General features: G+C 37.6%; 2 protein-coding genes and 1 long non-coding RNA gene across 7 annotated transcripts; all 3 read left to right on the top strand.

Moving 5' to 3' along the window:
• The first annotated feature begins 1,088 nt into the window (after positions 1 to 1,088).
• On the top strand, positions 1,089 to 7,604 carry ntd5 (ntl-dependent gene 5). 2 transcript variants are annotated; one of them, XM_056763405.1, is made up of 8 exons: positions 1,089 to 1,414; positions 2,765 to 2,911; positions 3,456 to 3,608; positions 5,076 to 5,211; positions 5,293 to 5,369; positions 6,329 to 6,508; positions 6,717 to 6,914; positions 7,002 to 7,604. In XM_056763405.1, the coding sequence occupies exons 1-8, from the start codon at positions 1,120 to 1,122 to the stop codon at positions 7,082 to 7,084; spliced, it is 1,269 nt and encodes a 422-aa protein (XP_056619383.1). In that variant the 5' UTR covers positions 1,089 to 1,119; the 3' UTR covers positions 7,085 to 7,604. The 2 variants fall into 2 exon arrangements, with proteins under 2 accessions (XP_056619383.1, XP_056619382.1); XM_056763404.1 differs by having other exon boundaries at positions 3,456 to 3,647; positions 7,002 to 7,602.
• A 1,206-nt stretch (positions 7,605 to 8,810) lies between these two features.
• LOC130433466 (zinc finger protein 236) lies at positions 8,811 to 13,784 on the top strand. Of its 2 annotated transcripts, none has more exons than XM_056763353.1 (2): positions 8,811 to 8,942; positions 10,847 to 13,784. In XM_056763353.1, the coding sequence occupies exon 2, from the start codon at positions 11,039 to 11,041 to the stop codon at positions 13,550 to 13,552; it is 2,514 nt and encodes an 837-aa protein (XP_056619331.1). In that variant the 5' UTR covers positions 8,811 to 8,942; positions 10,847 to 11,038; the 3' UTR covers positions 13,553 to 13,784. The 2 variants fall into 2 exon arrangements, with proteins under 2 accessions (XP_056619331.1, XP_056619332.1); XM_056763354.1 differs by lacking the exon at positions 8,811 to 8,942 and adding an exon at positions 9,802 to 10,385.
• A 1,379-nt stretch (positions 13,785 to 15,163) lies between these two features.
• On the top strand, positions 15,164 to 16,848 carry LOC130433530 (uncharacterized). 3 transcript variants are annotated; one of them, XR_008908590.1, is made up of 4 exons: positions 15,164 to 15,409; positions 15,859 to 15,961; positions 16,156 to 16,242; positions 16,376 to 16,848. It is a non-coding gene; the product is annotated as an uncharacterized LOC130433530 (long non-coding RNA). The 3 variants fall into 3 exon arrangements; XR_008908588.1 differs by lacking the exon at positions 15,859 to 15,961; XR_008908589.1 differs by lacking the exon at positions 15,164 to 15,409 and having other exon boundaries at positions 15,419 to 15,961.
• The last annotated feature ends 1,578 nt before the right edge of the window (positions 16,849 to 18,426 follow it).

Below are 18,426 nucleotides of genomic sequence, written 5' to 3'. Positions count from 1 at the left end.
GCACCACATATAGATGTCTCTGAACATTAATGTGGTTAGTAGAACATTTCTCAGTCCCCCAGCTCAAACACAGGTCAGTTATTGCAGTCCAGAAGAGATTGTGGACCTTGAAGACCTCGTACCGCCATATTTTGTGATTGTTTTGTTGTTGCCATAAATCATTAGTATAAGTCACCCTTTTGTCACCCTTTTTGGGTTTTGCAAATATCGATAAAAAGTATTAAAAAGTGCTAGTCAACATTGACAACACAGTATTTAATGATCTAAAAAGTACAGTGTTCATGAAAAACAGGGAATTTGGACATCCAAGGTTTCAGAAGAAAAGGCAAGAGGTGCAAAACAAATTTAAAATGCAAAAAGCCTTCACTACAATTAATTTGGAAAGAAAGAAAGAAAGAAAAAGAAGGAAAGAAGAACATTGGCAAACAGAATGCAACAGATGTCCTAAAGGATGTCTTTATTGCACAGGTGTATCTTCATCCAGAGGACTGGCAGGATCATGGTACTTAAAAATGAGTCACAAAACTTGAAGGCCTTACTTCATCGTTATATACAAAGTTAATGTAGCTTTTTGACCCTTACCATCCTCAAAAGACAACAGATTAAGACTTTACTTTTTACTTTAAGACCTCATTCTTAGTGTTCTGAGATTTAAAAGGCAAAAGTTAACCCTTCCTAAAGAGATACTGACGCTTTACGGACAACAAACACAAATGTGGACGTTTGCATTCTTCCCTGAGAGGGAAAATGAGACCAACAGGTGTGTGACCAGTGTGACATTTATCAAGCGAGTGAGATGTACATGTAAATTAGTGGATCTATCCTGAACATGTTGAGCTTTTGTTGGTTTATATCTTTGTTCTGTGATGGAGTGCCATCACGTTTATTTATTATAAGTGTTGTGTGTTTACTCTTGCACAAGAAGCAGTTTCCTTTATGCATTAGGAGCTGAGATGTTTAATGAGGACCTGTGATCTTCTCTGAGAAGATTGGGTAAACGTGAGTCGGGTGTGTTCTTACTCTCCAGCAGATGCTTAGTTCAAGTATTTGACTTGGCAGGGCACGTGTGTATGTGGACAAGAGTGTATCCATGTGGCCCGTCATTTAATGTGGGGGTGAATGTTTGCTCTCATTTGGCATCAATGGAATTGGGTGAAAGGTCTTTTTTTCTACTCACCATTCAAAACACTCAATATGATCCAGATGTGTGTGTTCTCGCGCGTACCGTGGCTCCACTCCTCCCTCACCATCACAGTACCCCCTCCTCTAGACTCTCCCCCATCTTTATATTCCCCCTTCTTGTCCTGCAACCACTTTCATAACATCTGCAGTGAGTGGCTGGTAGAGATGGAGTCATCTCTGCTCTTCTATCTTCTTTGTGTGTGGGCCCTCAGCTGCCCGTCCATAGCATCAGGTGAGTGCCGTGTGCCTATTTCTGCTGTATGTGGGTGTCAGGGAGTTGTGAAGGATTATGGGTAGCTTTTTAATTGATTTGATCAGATGAATGAAAGATCACGTGTTTGTTTTTTGTCTGATTGGTAAATTGGTTCAATTTTGTTGAAAATGTTCTGCAAATATTGTACAGTAAATAAACACCGTTCAAAAGTTTAGAACCACTTGACTGAAATATATTTTGTGATCTTATAAGTCATTTGATCTCAAGGCATTTGCTTATATATTTAAAATTATTTTTGTAGACAAAAACGTGATTGCAAAAATGTTTTTTATTAGAAACAAAATCTTATTTAATAAAAAGATTTGAAGTGGATCATTTGGACTAAGTAATGAGGAAAAATCAGCCAATAAGAGCCCAGAAAAGATGGGAACTACTTCAATACTGTTTCAAAATCATCTCAGGGTGAGACCTGAAGAAACTGGAAGACAAAGTGACAATTTTGCAAATTTAAGGCAAACTTTAAAGTCTTTAAAGACAAAAATATAAAAAGTTTTTTTGTCACATTAGTTCTCGTCATCTTATTATTGTTTTGATGAGGTTTTCATGACTATACAATCCATAAAAAATATTGACCAGGAATGAATAAGTGATCATGTACATCCTGGGCTTCTTCACATTCCTCTAAGATTTCTGTCCTAAAATGTGTGTTATAGTGCAGAAAAAAAACGAGTGTCAAAAGTGTGTGGTTTTGATGATTTAGTATGATGAATGTGGAGGAACATGTTTCTACCACCATCTCCGCCCTTTTTACATGTCATGCCCTGACAAGCTGTTCCCTAGAATACTTGTTTCTTCTACTTGAAATATGGCACACACATGTTATTCCGTTTTAGGTCCAAAATAATTTCATAATAAAAAATGAAATGAGATTGAGAATCTTACAGAAACTGTTATAGGTAGTTCCCATATCTGTGGGTGATCTGCTTTGTGATTACTGTAAACTTTTTCACTCCTAAATGTTTTTATTATGATGTTATATTGTATTTTATGAAGAGGTTTTAAACATCCAGGTTCATCCATCACTGTCAGGTTTATATAGATGTATTGTGTGTACAGTACACCTGGTTCAGCTCAGAGAATAGTGTCTGGGGCAGACAGCCAAACACTCAACCGCCTGCTATTTCATGGCAAGGATTCAACAGTTCAATAGACATCTGTACAGTTTGTGCTTGCCTGAAAGAGTGTGTTTCAGCCCACCTGTATGTGAAGTGTGTTGAGTGTTTCATTGGAGTGTGGGCAGGTGTATATACAAATATGTATCATGCATCTTTAATTTTTGTCTTTATGTTTACATACTGTATCTGGTAGTGGAGGCAATGGAACAATGCCCAGAGAGAATCCTGGGTAATGAAAGACGACGAGCATGCCCCAAAAAGTGCCTACTAGACGAAGAGTGTGGCAGCAAGCGCCAGTGTCTCTGTGACGGGCAGTGTGGACTCAGCTGTGTTGCCCCAGGTCAGAGCTAGAAACCCCATAATGCATCTGATAATGTAAATGAAGAAAATGAAAGTGACTGGCTACATCTACATTTTTCAACTGGCACAATGATGAATAATCACTTGTGGCATCAGACTGTTACTTAAAGGGACAGTTTACACATGACTATCTTTTGCAGAATACGAAAGAAGATCATTTGAGGAATGATGGTAACCGAACAACGGCGGTACCCATTAACTTGCATTGTTTTAGTGTCCTTACAATAGAAGTGAATAGGTAGCGCTGTTGTTCGGTTACCAACATTCTTCAAAATATCTTCTTCTGTGTTCTACACAAAAAAAGGAAAGTCAAAAAGTTTTGAAATAACAAGAGGGTGAGTAAATTATGACAGAATAAAACATGTTGGGTGAATCATCCCTTTGAATTGTTATTTATCTGAGCCAATTTAAGGTTGAGGGCAGATTTTTTTACAGTGTAACAGCACAAGTAAAGTTAGACTATTTTTACCCAAGGGTTATTGTAAGAAAACTTTTCCTTGAATTTGACTTTTCTTTGTAAACAGGTCGTTCGTGTCCGTGGCCTCTCCCACCTGGCAAACATTGTGATGTAGCTCTTCTTTCCCCCTCACCCTCTTTCTCCGCTCTGCTCGAGGTCCGTTGTAAGTCTGGGTACACCATGCCGAATGGGCTGGACGTGATCATACGCCGTTGCCAAGGTGACCGGCAGTGGAGTGGAGATGAGCCTGTTTGTACAAGTAGGAAGAATTAAACATTTAAACTGTAACATTTTGTGTCTTATTTATATGTTAGTTCTTTTAAACGTTTAAAAGATCATCATATAATAGTCCACAAAAAAATCTGTTTATTAGCTCATGAAGTTTAATACAAAGCAAATATTATAGAGGTGGAATGACTTGTTTATACCACATGGGCAAATAAGCAAATTGTATGCATATCATTAAGGTTAAAAAGGTTTTCATATAGATTATTCACGTATTTGTTCATCCAATGGCAAAAGAATCACAAATCTTTTCCAAAATCCCATGAAACACAGTTTCTCTTATGATATCAAGCTTTATTCGCATGCTTATATTCCATGCAGTATACTTCATGCAAAACTTGAGATGAAGGCATCAGTCCTCCTGTCAGGTCCGAATGCCCTTGTCTTGCCTCTAAAGTTATGTCAGTATTATGCAATACAAGGGTAATGCCTTCACAGCAGCAATTGTATCTGCACATTATTGAGTCAACTAGGACTGCGAAAAACTGAAAAATATGCGTGATATGTGTCTGCGTAATATGTATTAGGAAGCATGAATAGTTTATGCAACAAAAAGCTTAGAGCCAGTGAACCTGGGTCACAGCATGCATACACCAATGAGATGCCCGCTACAGGGTTATTATAAAGACCCCGGTTCTGAGGAGAGGAGGCGTAAATCGGCAGAGCTCCAGCCTGCAGCATTCCCACACATTAACACACACATTTCCTGAAGTAACATGAGAGGTATTTCTAGGAATAAGCTGTCAAAGAGCTGAGATGTGGGCGTTTGGGGTCTGAGGGAACCGTCCTGTTGCGATTCTCTCCGGCACTCATAGCACATTTAACAGCCAGAGACAGGCATGTAGATGCATCAGATTCACACACAAAGTTCAGCTGCACTCAAGCTGAGCTTGATGTGCAATGGAAGTTTAGCCTGTTGGTTCACATTCACTGTGTGATTTCCTCCCCCCCATTTATCAGTCATCCTTATAAAAAGGGGCATAGATTTGATAAATAACTGTGTGACTCAACTGCTCAAAAGGGAATGTGAGAATAGCATGTTCCAGATTTTTTTTTTCAGATAAAACAGTCAAAGATGCAGCGCACACATCCATCTATCATCTGTTTACTTGCTCAGTCACATGACCTGTGAACCTGTTCCATAATAATCAAACACATGCAGTGGGTGAAGCATTCCTGCCACAACCACATAAAATCAGGGATATAGAACATCAACGGCATACTGGTTTTAATATCTCTGTCCTTCCATCATCCATTCATGTTTTACTTAAACATGCATATTTAAAGCTTGACAAGGACATATGACCCCCCCATTGAAGTTTAAGTATATTGTAATCACTGAACATAATATACATTACAATCTGCATTACACGTACTCAGAACTATTCTGACTTTCCACCAGCCTCCCAGAATGGAGGTCGTGCAGAAGTGCCGGATCGGGTGCTTGTGGCGTCCTGTTCGTTGCCTGACAATGATTTGCTGTCTGTACAGGGCAATGCCGCTGTTGGATCCAGCATCAAGTACCAGTGTGAATCTGGGTGAGAAGTGGCTAAAATTTAAAATAAAAATGTGCCTGATTTTATGCACATAATACAGTACATGTCCTCTTTTCTGTACAGATATGTGCTGGTTGGACATAGCCAGAATATCTGTCGTGAGAACCAGACGTGGCAGTACCCTCACCCCGTCTGTCGCCGTAAGTGACTGAATGTGTTTATACACCATGGGATCTCAAGGCTGACTCTCGAGGTCCACTTGCCTGCAGACTTGAGCGCTTTAATTAATGTATTTCATCCTTCACATCAGAAGGGCTAACAAAAGATTTTACACATGTTACTGTGCCATGTGTTGTGTGGAATTTAAAAATGTTAAAGCAATCTTTGTATGCTTTTGCAAGTTGCAAGGCAATGATAGAGATGAGAGGTACCGAGGCAGCGAGAGAAGAGCAATAAAGACTGTGTGGGTGTTTTGAGTAGGTGGATGAGACACTATGTGTAATGTGTCTGCACAGTATATGTGTGTGTAGTAACAGAGTTGATTCTTAAGTGGAATTGACTAAAATCCATTAGTGCAATACTGCCCTCTGTTGGATCAAAAAAAATTGTGAAGCCCTTATTCGGACAACAAAAGGTTTTAAAACCATGTTTGTCAACTAGAGGGCTTCAACAAACTTCCCAGTAGACCTCAAAATGACTTCAAATTATTTAAAATAAGTCAAAGTAAGCACTAAAATAGGCAAAAGCAACATGTTTGTGATGATTTTACATTTTGTTTTGAAAATAGAGTATGGTCTTCTGTGCAGCTCTACAATATGTTTTTGGATAGAAATTGCTGTGGGGACCTATAAATATTACTGTGGAAAATGGGGGAACTTTGAAGAAAAACGTTGAGATCAACTGCACTAAACAACATTCAAATGTAATGCTGGAAAATATGGAAGTCTCTGTATCTAACCAATCAAACACCCGGACACACAAAGTATGATTTAGATTTATGTTTTTTATGATCCTAAACTCCTTTTAATCTACAGTAAATGCTCGAAATGATCAAAAATGATGCATTAATTCTTCAGAAAATAATAAATGTCTTAAAAAACAGTTTTACTATGTGTTATTGCAAGGCCGACTGTAAGTGTGTGCACATGTATTTTCTCAGGTGTGTTTTGTCCTCCTCCTAAGGAGGTTGACCGTGGACACCTGGTGGCCGTCCAGAGAGTTGAATATGAGGTGGGCAACACAATCTATTACCTGTGTAAGAAGACCTTCTTTTTGGATGGACCAAATAAAGTAACTTGTCTACCTAATGGCACGTGGAGTGCAGTGCCTGCTTGTCGGGGTAAGGAAAGCTGGTATTTTCAGCTGGGGTAACAGTAATGCAGACTTAAGACAGCCAAATAAACAACACAACATCATAAGCCCCGATGAACTGTATTGAAAATAAAATGGTCTCCTACCTAATCTTTTTATTTTGTCATGATGACAAATTTGTTTTATAATTCTGTTCATTATTTAATCCCTTGTTGTTCCTTTTCTCTTCTGATCAGCCCGTTGTCCGGTCCCAGCACAACGAAGCCGGGTTATTGTGGGCGGAGAAAAGCGTTGGCCATATGATTTGACGGATGGTGTGGTTGCTCATGGAGAGAATGTGACGTTTTTCTGTCAACATCCTGAAAAGCAGTGCAGCTTCACTGCAACAGAAGTCTGTGTGGATGGACAGCTAATGGAACCTAGTTGCTATCTTGGTACAAAAATCCACATATAAAAACATGCAACCCAATTTATGAAACAGCACTTCATCTCCCTCTTTTGTCCGTCTATCTTCTCTTTAGACCCGACGTGGCTACAATTCAAGCTCTTTCCTCATCGACTGGTCTCTGAGATTGATGCGTGTGACCCTGCTGACCTTCAGTGAACTCATCAAATCAACAGATTTCACCAGATGATCTGAATTTAATTAAAAAAAGAATAAGAATTAATGCATAAACTCTATGACTGGATCCCAACTAGTGGGATCTTACAGTTGTGCCTTTTTAATGTGGCTTTCCTATGTTATGTTGCATTGACAAAGCCACCTTTAACAAAGTGTGGGGTGGTCTCTTTTTTTTGCATGGTTTATTTTGCATTTTATTTTGTTGTTATTTTTTTCTGATGTGTAATTTATCTGAGCTGGTCAAAACAAACTCTGAAAGCTTTTAACTGTGACTATTTCAAAACGCAGTCAACAAATATTATATCAAATATTATTTTAATATGATACTCATTGTTTTATTAGTAACACTGCCTTTGAGCTTTGAACATTTTGACTGGACTGCTTAATCATAATATATACAGAATAAAGTAGAACTGGGGGTATTATAACAGAAAAGAATAAGCTTAATTATTTTATTAATAATTATTCTGTACTTTCCATTAAGCATAATGAATCAATTTTAAAGGAAATGTTTTCACCTCATTATTAAGATTTTACAATAAAGAAACAAGAACATGTTTGTTGTTTTAAAGGTATTGATTTATTTATTAATCTATTCAATTTTCCTTAATGTTCTTGTGATCTTTGATGTATATACTGCTCAAAAAAATTAAGGGCACACTTAATCATCACAACCTAGCACCAAGTAAGTTAACGTTAAGTAAATCAAGCCGGTAAGGAAGCATTAGTGATTTTGAACCATTTTGTACTCATTTTGGTGCAAATAAAAGAGAAAACAGGTACACTGGAGAGGCAACAGCAAGGGTGGTCTGCGGAGGGCTATCCTGTCTCACAGACCTCCACCTGCTATGAAGTATCGGTATGAAATCCTCAAAACTATTATCAGATCTTGTTCCGGTGCAGTGCAGGGAGTTTCTGGAGGATGAAGGCACTGATGCCATTGGGTGGCCCTAACACTCCCCAGACCTGAATGCAGTTCAGAACCTTTGGGATCTTATGTATCCGAAGCCATCAAGTAGCAGCATAGACTGTCCAGGAGCTAACTTATGGTCTGATCCAGGTCTGGGAGGAGATCCCACGACACCATGTGCCATCTCATCAGGAGATATTGCTGGAGATTCATACGGGCATGTGGGGCCATGCACATTACTGACTAAAATTATGAGTTACCGTGGTGAAATTCAAAGAAGTTGAATGAGCCAGTAATATATTATTATAGTTTTATTGTAATTCCCGCCTTATGATTTTGGCTTTCATTGACCATTGTCACATTATTTGGCTCTCACAACATCATACAAAGTATAAGTCAAAAGTTTTAACCAGAATTTTCGTTGAGATCTAATATAATGTGATTTCGGTGTTTCTTTAATTTTTTTGCTCATTGTATATGTGTAGTGTCATGTTCCAGGGTTTATATCTGAAAAATATATGAAAGTTATAATAATAACAACAATAATAATAATAGTAATAATAATACTTTTAATAATAAAATAAAACATTTTACGAGAATTAAGATTTGCATGTGCCAAAAAATTCACAATGAAAATAAATCATTCACATTAATGTTATACACTAACGAAAACCATCCTTTTGTTTTAGTGATGTCGCCTTATTGGTCATAGATCAAGCTTCCTGTCATGTTGCCAGTCGACACACTGTTGCATCCCAAAATGTAAATCCTGTCCATGTCTGAGTCGGACGCAGAAAACTGCAACACCACTACATTCCCCCTCCCTTTACCCCGGGCTCAACCTCTCCGCCCAGCCATTCATTCATATTTGGTCTTCCGGAAGTATCTCAGGGTCGGACCAGTCAGTGACTGCGCGAGCTGACTCGTGGGGTGAGAACAGTTTCATATTCTATATTTCAGTCATTACGAAGAAATGCGTGCAAATATCTGTACGCGTTTGAAAAGAAATGTGTATTATTGTAAGTAGCAGTGAGAGTGCGTTGGTTGTCTTACAAAGTTTGCAGTGAGGTTTCCAAGGCAGCAGTGTCTGAGCGCTGTCACCGGTTCGAACCCTCGGTACGCATAAAATGGCTGGTCGCAGGTTCGAGCGCAGTCAGTGCTTTTGACCAAAATATGCGAATAATTTAAATTAAATTCAAATGTTTACGTTATTGATGGTGATATCACTCGGATAAAGACTTGAGTCATATAATGCCGCGGGTTCGAATAGCTGTCTGGACTCCACAAGCATCAAAGCGGTGTTTCGTTATACCCATATTTTTTCATTCTGTAAACGGACCTACGACGCGTAATGGCGTCGAATGTCCCCGTTTTGATCTTTACTTTACCTCAGTGCTGCATGGATGTGTATGGACATTGTCGAACCCTGAGCCGTGCTCGCTGACATATGAACATGCTTTATTTGTGATGAAAAGAAGGGGAAGGAGGACTGGACCTGCAACCATGACAGCATGACAGTGCGCCAGTCGCGCGCGCTTCAGCATTTTAGAAAATATAACAGTAAAAAAAGTTTATTTGTCAGAATAGAAAAATAAAATCCACACTAACCGATTTAAGACGCGTTGGTATGCGGTTAAACTTTCTTTTTCGAAGGAATTGATGGGAGTAATACTTCTTTGCTTATGTCATAGTATTTCTATATTTATTAACTTCTCATACATATGCTGTTTTGTGTTTATACAATAAAATCGTTTTAATAACAAAGTAAAGTATGTATGTAGCATAAGACACCTTGACCAGTTTTTTGGCATGTTTTTTCTCCCACCCCCAAGATTATCATTTGATCTATATTTAAAAGTTTTTAGGCATGAGTATATAAAACAATGGAAAATTAAACTTTTGTTTCTAGTGTTTATATTATTATTGATTTATTATAATAAACGTGCAGTACATAATAACTTTATTTAAGGGATAATAATAATATCCCTAAAATATGTGTTTACAGATATTGTTTCAAGATGCATTATATCGCCTCCTCAGTCTGCTCTGTTTAACTCCAATTGTCTGTTATGATACATTTATAAAGTCATAGATGCTTACTTCTGTAAAATGAATGACAGATCATGAAATAATTTTTCCAGTAACACCAAAATGTTCTCATCATCCATCTGTTCGTAATCCCCCAGGCTTTTAATACAGCTGTGAGGAAAAAAAACTACGAGACCACTCCAAATTTTTATTTAATGATAATTTTTAGATGTTTTTTGGCTATTCCAGTCCATTTTCTGTTGAATTCCAGAAACATCAAACCTCAGGAGTGACATAAAGTCACCCAACAGCAACGTGAAAGACTGACAGCATGGCAAGACACAGGTTATTGTATAAAGTATAAATTTTTGAACTTTTCCTATGTACAAATACATTACTTTTGTATTGCTTATAGGTGAAAATGAACTTGTTTTTAAAGATATTTGAGGTCTGAAAAAATACAGAGCATCGTTTCTGTTGTTTTGACCTGTTTTTCAAATAAATGCAAATCAAAACAATGTTTTTTGAAATTCAAAGAAATATTCACCATATTTTACAGAATGAAACAAAAATTATCTTTTTAACTAAACACATACCTGTACATAGTTAATTCAGGAAAACTTAGAATATTTTTTTGCGCGGCTGTATACAAATTGATTATATAGTTAAATTATATTATATATGCTTTTACAAAACAACAAGAAACCTATAAAAAAAACCACCAAACCCATAATAATGGGAAACAAACAGCTATGTATTTACCATTGTTGTTTTACAGCGCATTCATGTTTTTTTTTTTTTTTTAGATGCCTTGGAGGAGTGGGGGCTCCTGGCTCAAGGAAGTACAAGAACCATGGAAGAAAATCTAGATTTAGATCAGATTGGCATGGAACTGAAAATTGTACCATTTACATGGATTCAGCAAGATCCTTCGGCCCTTCCAGGCAATAAAACTGACTTACTGCATGGGTACGGAATAATAATGTACAGAGGTTGCTATGCGCAAACATTTGGGATTGGACAAAATAGGGGAGGCCATTCCACATTTTATGTGGACTAACTTTACTGCAACCAAAGATTACCAAATGTCTGAAGATCAAGAGTGTTTGGTATCAGATGAGGGGCTCTCGGTCCGGACTGAAGACAGAGTCAACCTTAATGTGTTTTTTGTTCCATCACAAGATCAGACAGTGGTTGTAAAGGATTACAGCAAGAAGAGCTCACAAAATCATATCCTTGGTTCAGAATCAGACCAGTCACCTCCTCTTGAAAATAAGAGTGTTAAAAATAAAATTATTTCTTTTGAGGAGAACACAAGGAGTCTAGCGGTAAACTTGCAGTTGATACCCAAGACTGAGTCTGAGTCTCTTGGCACTGATATTTGTGAAGTAAAAACCAAAGCTACAAAACTTGTTAACATCTCAACCAATGATTTATTAGAAATTAAGGTTAAGCGAAAATCTATTTTAAAAGAAGGTTTTCACAATGACAAACTTCCAACGGCTGCCAGAGTCAACCACACCAACAAGGAGCCCTGGACTGAGAATAAGACATGTTTAGAATATAGTAAGGACGACAGTACAGATTCTAAAACACAACTTTTATATCATGGAGCCAAGATGTTTGATATCGAAGGGACCCAGGCAATAACAAGTGAAGGATATTCCTTGGAAGAACAAAATGAGGTGTTAGATTTAAGCCTACCAAAAAATAGAGAAATAAATGAAGAGAGGCAGTGTGAATGGGTTGTGGACCCTGAATATGAAGGTTCACTTCATATGGAAGTTGATGAAATTGAAGATGAGCCCGAGCACGTTGAAGTCGAACAAGAGGACAATGATGAAAATGGCTGGATTCCATCGAATGATGCTCATAAATATCTCTCACAGCATTGGGATGGATATCAATCCTCCCCCTGTCCTTCCGTTTCGCCAACGCCTACATTTACCAACATAATGACTCCAGATCCAATGGATACGCTTCTTATAGATGATCAGGGGATTCCTTATACTCTAACCCCGGATGGACAGAAAGTTCCACAGATTGATTATTCACAAGATACAGTGGAGCTGTCTGAACAAGAAGATCCAAGGCAAGGTGAAGATTATGTCCAGGGCATTACAGACAAAGCAAATCCACTGTGTCCAAATATGTCTCTAGGCCCTGTTTCTTCAGTTGAAGCTTCACAAGTTGTTCCAAACATGGAGTCAAAGTCTTTGTACCCTGTTTCACCTGCCGTGTCCGACTTGGCGTCGATTCCCATTCAGATTGTGGCTAATACTACAGGGTCAAACACTCCCATTCTGCTCCTTTCTCCATCTCAGCTTCAGTCACTTTCCTCACCAGCCTCCAAGAGTAATCCAGGCCTAATCACCCTTTCTTTACCAGTTCAGAGACCACAGACCTCCTCAATGTTCCTTGTTTTGTCATCTCCTCAGGTGTCTTCGACTCAAAGCTCACCCTCAACAGGGCAGCTATCTCAAATTTCCTCCACTTCCACTGTTGCACTTCCTCTAGCTGCTTGTCCGCTTGACCTGGGATCTATAGTATGCGCACATCCCTCACTTCTCAGCCCCAGCTCGGTTTCCTCTGTCACAGGTACAGACATCTCAGGACTGAATAACCCCTCTAATCTTCCTCTTAGCCCTACCTCATCAACTGCCTCCTCAAGCACTTCCACAGTGATCTCTACAAGTCCAAGCAAGCAATCCTGCATCGATGCCTATGCTGACTTGCCAATGCCCACTTCTTTTCGTGAGGCCCTACTCAGATTAGCAGTGTCTGCTGAGAAGAAAAATGAAAGCCATGCTCAAAATATTGAAACGCAATCGGTCGTTTCTTCCTCCTCACATTCTGAAGATAAAAACCATGAGACGGAGACAAACTTTGATGACCATACCATGTCTACCTCAGTAGACCAAACAGACTCATTAGGCGACATCTCCAATGACACTTCACCGCCTCGTCCTGCGTCACCCTTATTTACCATGGATAACTCGGCGAACCAAGACACACAAGGTCCACGTCGCATTCTTTACTGTCAGTACTGTCCACGGGTCTTCTACTATCTCTCGGACCTCGAACGGCATTCCATCACGCACTCGCAAAACAAACCCCATGTATGCCAACTTTGCGGCAAGGCGTTCAAACGTTCAAGCCATCTCGAGCGACACAAACACATCCATACTGGTCAGAGAAACTTTGTGTGCCAGCTGTGCCCTCGGCGTTTTCGGGAGTCCGGAGAGCTAATGAGGCACCAGAGAGTACACACGGGTGAGAAGCCCTTTCAGTGCTTAATATGCCACATGCGGTTTGCCGAGCGCAATACGCTGCGGCGTCATATGAAGCGCAAGCACCAAGGTCAACAGCAGGAGGCGATGGACATGAATGCAAAACCTCTAGGGGCAGGGATTTCCCTCTCTGGTATACAGGAAGAGCCAGAGGAGAATGCCGAGTGGTACAGCTCAACGCTTCCTGAAATGGAGACTGACAGTGACACAGGGGGTGAATGAGCCGCTTGAGGGCAAAAACAATAGAGGTTTAGAGTTTTACAAGAAGCATTGATGTAAATACATTTTATTTATTCTGTATTGATATAACAGTTTCTTTGCCAGAGTTTGCAAATTGTCTGCATTTCATTCCACTTAAATCTTGATGACTGAACCCAGCGATGTTCACTTTTAATTATATTACGCTTCAATTATTTAGCTGACATTTATGTTGAGTAAATTTGAATCAAAAATTTATTTATTTATTGTTGAATTTTTGGTGTACAACATCTTTCCTCAGGGGTGTGATATCATGTAAATAATCATTATTTATTATTTTATTACTTAAAGTTACAGGGAATGACATCTGATAGATTGATCTATAAATGTATCCCCAGTTTACATTTAGGACACTTACAGATTATGTGAACAGACTTTAGGAATTTATGCTCCTTGATCATTCATCCTTTTCTTTCTCTTTATTTATTTTAATATGTATTAATTTATTTCAAATTTGAATCTATTTCATAAACCATTTGCCTTCTTCAGGGACCTGCTATTTATGTAGCTTGAAATTATGATTTTTGTCTGGACAAAAACTCTTTTACTTTTACTCCTCATGTTGCAGTCTGAAACAGCAGGTGTTAGAAGTCATAGCAAAAAGGTTAATTTAAATATTTAGGGAACTTTTCACTGTGTCATGTCAGACATAAATGTCTGGTGCCCACGTCAGTATCTGAATTATCACATAAAAGATTTGAAACATTAGTTTACTAAATGTCTTATTTACCAATTCCGTAAATTAAAATGATGTTTCATGAAGCAATTTTATATATATCCTTAATATATATAAACTCAAGTAATTATTTGGCATGTGTATAACAAAAACATTCGCACCAGACACTTTGGGCTCATCTAAAATACTGTTGTTTAAATCTTTTTTTCAACTCTATCTCGTTATTTACGCCACACTGTAAAAAAAAATCTAATGGGTCTCATGCTTGATGAACTGTGCACTGTATTTTGCTTTAGGCTCACTGCAGCACATATAATACTGTGTCTGTCTGCTCAACAGTATCTCTTAATGGCTCTATTTGGTTTGCAAATTACTTTTACATTCACATATATTCAGAAGGATTCAGTGTTATTTATTGAGCTCATTTCACAGTAGAATCAAACATTTATTAAACGTTTAAATCCGTGTTACAATTTAAAGTTGCTCTGTTGTTTGAAACAAGCAACAATTTTGCACCAGGGAGAATTATTTATTTATGGTTGAAATGTAATATATTCAAAATATGTGAAATGTCAAAGATCACTTTTATATTTAATAAACAATTTAAAAACGAAACCGCAGATATTAATGAACCTAATTTCTGTAACCTGTTTCACAGGATTTGTAATAAAATTGATCAAATCCTAATGCTTGCAACTCCCTCTATTTTTTATAAAAATAGTGTCTTATTTAGTGTCTTCCCTACTCTTTTTAAGACTTTGTGAGAAGTTGAATATACTTTTTATTGACTTTATTTAATAGACTTTATGAGGAGCATAACGGTTTTTGATTTATGCAATAACATTCTGCCCCTAAGTGGTAGATAGCAAACAATACGCATTTGTAACATCGTACACTCTAAAAAATGCTGGGTTATTTGTTTAACCCAACAGCTGGGTTGAGCCTGTTGGGTCATTTTGTTGGGTTATTTTCTTAGTGTTGGGTCATTTTTTGAGTAACCCAAACGCTGGGTTACCAGTCTGGTCCAATTGAGTGACAGTTGAGAGAGTAAACCCCTCCCACTCCTCTACGCATCAGACAAACTTTACCTTCGCGGGCATTTTGATCCACTTCATCTCGGAAAGCTGTTATTCGGAGAATAAAAGGTATGTTTACGAGTTTTTAATGTATAAAACTATTACTGTAAAAAAAATGCAAGAGTATGCAAAATTCGGCTGTTCGCATTAGGTTTGAAAGTAACGTTACAATCTAGCTTCGTTAGCTTTGGATAGCTAGTCTGTAACGTTATGCCCACGTTGTTCTAATTTACAGCTTTTTAATCATTTAAACTTCCTTTTTGGTGAACATTTCCTCTGAAATGTGTGACTTGTGTGAGGAATTTAGTTCAGTAACTTACGCATCTTGATATTAGTTTAAGGTCGACACGAGAGCGTCGTGTCAAAAGCAAACATCCAGCTCATTTTTTTTTATAAATACCACTAATGTTCAGTGACGGAACTTAGTTTTAATAGTCTTTTAGACGAGAATGTTGTTGTTAAGAACTCAAATACGTGATTTATATATAAACATAACGCCTCTTTGAGATTTTGTTAAGACGCTGTCGGAGGTGTGAGCTTCAGGCTGTCAGCGGTCGTGTCTCCGTGGAGAGCAGCTCTATCTCGGCCATTGCTTCGGGAATAGCCGCTGGCTCTTATAAAGTTAGTGGTTAACAATGCGATATAATTAATTTTGGGTATATGAGACGAACAATTGTTGCTCTTTTTAGACTTATACTTATTCCCGAGTGTGTCGAATTAGTGAAGGGTTGTTTTAACGTTTATAATATATTTTTTTAAGACTGTATTTCACTTTCTGTACTATATCCCACTCTTCTTCTTTCCCCCACTGACAGGTTGCAGAATAACAGCTAATATTAATGGATCATTCTATTCAAGAGAATGTCAACTGGAACTTGGATGTTTTCATAACAGGCTTAAAGGTAAACATTATTTAGGTAAAATGTTAATGTACTTCTTTATATGTTTATTATAATCCATTGTGCTCTGGGTAGGCCAGTTTCCTTACATTCTTCTCTTGTCTCTTCTCTTGTCTCTTTTCTTGTCTCTGTATAGATGAACAAATTGATAAAGAAACCCTCCTGCTGGACATCCACTTCCAAAAGTGCACACCACACTGTTGTCTACAACTCCCAGGAAAAGAATCCTCTTCAGTAAGACTGCTCAGTGGATATTTTAGGTTAAGCAGTGCTGAAACCGAAAGAACTAACACTATTTAAAATGTTTTGTGAGTTTATATGAAGAGGAAAGTTACGGTGTCCCTTTTTCACATCCATAACGCTTGTTTATTTCTTTTTTTATAGAAAACTTGTGCATAGACTTATATTTTAACATATAAATGCGGTTCTATTAACAAGGGTTTAGTAAAATACTTTTTATAGTGTTTTGAAGTGTTAAGTTGTCTAACTATTTATATTTACTTGTGCCACTTTAATAACCTTGTTAAATGTATATGTTAAAATCTAAACTAATGTAATTTATTGAAATTAATTTTCTTTAAATATGTATAAACATACATTTCATCAAAGTGTTTTATATGCCATTTTATTGTTCATTGAGCATAACATATTGCATGTTTTTATGAATTCCTTTTGTCTTGCATTTTGATCTTTAATAAAACTATTGATTCTTACTGATGCCTCGAGTATTTCTCTGTGATTTTGTTATTATTATTTTTAAACATTTCGGGTTTGTTTTAAACCATCAATGTAATTTTTAAGCAAAAGTTGATTTAAATAAAACAACCCAGCATGTTGGGTCAAAGATTTAACCCTACTGGCTGGGTTAAAATAACCCAACGCTGGGTTTGTCCATATTTGACCCAATGTTGGGTTACCAAAATAACCCAAATTGGGTTGTTTTAACCCAGCCTTTTTTTAGAGTGTATACAATTCCAGAAGGCAGTTGTATTGCGTATTTACTTTTTAATAAGCATGTTAATGCAGATTCTTAATGTTACACTCTATTAGCATTCACAGTGTAATGTACAGTATCCCTGGGTAGAATAGATATGGTGTTGAAATTTCAATATTTGGTTGCCATAGTAATTTATAAATGAGATTTAAAGTGCTTAGGCATGGATGTACTTAGCCTCCTTTAACCCTTACAAGATGTGCTAGACAGGGCTGTCTGTATATGTGTGAGTGACAGCTCAGATGTGCCTTTGGTCTGTGTTCCATTTGGCAGCATCAAGGAGGGTGGCTCCCATAATCAAGCCGACAGCAGGTGGCTTTAAGTGTTGGTGTGAATGCGTATGTGTGTGTGAGTGTGAGGGAGAGAGAAACAGTGATTGATAGAAACAGCACAAAATCTAGAACACTGTAAGATTACATGCTCGCTATAACAAAAACACTTACTAATGCTTAATACTTTCCATTAACGGGACTTGTTCACAATAAAATGAACAAATCATATTAATGGCAGATAGCTGTAAATTTTATTCCTCCAATTCTGAACAGCAGTCGCAAAAGTAAAATATGTTATCTTCACTGCACAGAATTCTACAGATTAAAAATAAATGATTACACTTTTGAACTTTAAATATGCTTGCATTCCTTCAGGAGCAAAAATTCAGACAAGTAGGAATGCTTTATGTGGGAGGGTAGCAGCTGAGCTGGAGTGTAAAGATTCATTAAGAAAACATTACAGTATGTTTGTCCCGCACGATAGGACAAGTTTCTATTGTGCTGTTTAAAAAAAATCAGGGTATTTTTTGTCCGTGGGTAAAAGTCATAACAGTGTTGTTTACTTGACCATTAAGCGTTAAAGGAACATTTCAGCCCAAACTGAAAATTATCTCCATTTACTAACCCCCAAGTTGTTCCAAGTCTGTAAAAATGTCTTTGTTCTGATGAACACAGAGAAAGATATTTGAAAGAATGCCTGTATCCAAAAAGTTCTTGGCCTCCATTGACTGCCATAGAGGGATAAATTACTTTATAATTTTTTTGTTCTGTTGAAAAAGAAGATATTTTGAAGAATGTAGGAAAGCAAACCGGCGCGTGGCCCTTTTCGGGTGGCCAAGAACTGGTTGCAAGCATTCTTCAAAATATATTTCTCTGTGTTCATCAGAACAAAAACTATTTTAAAGAGGAACTTGAGGGTGA

The sequence above is a fragment of the Triplophysa dalaica genome, chromosome 12, assembly GCF_015846415.1.
Source record: "Triplophysa dalaica isolate WHDGS20190420 chromosome 12, ASM1584641v1, whole genome shotgun sequence".
Classification (NCBI taxonomy): domain Eukaryota; kingdom Metazoa; phylum Chordata; class Actinopteri; order Cypriniformes; family Nemacheilidae; genus Triplophysa; species Triplophysa dalaica.
The sequence above is the reverse complement of the archived record's forward strand: the minus strand, read 5'-3'. Positions and strand labels throughout refer to the sequence as shown.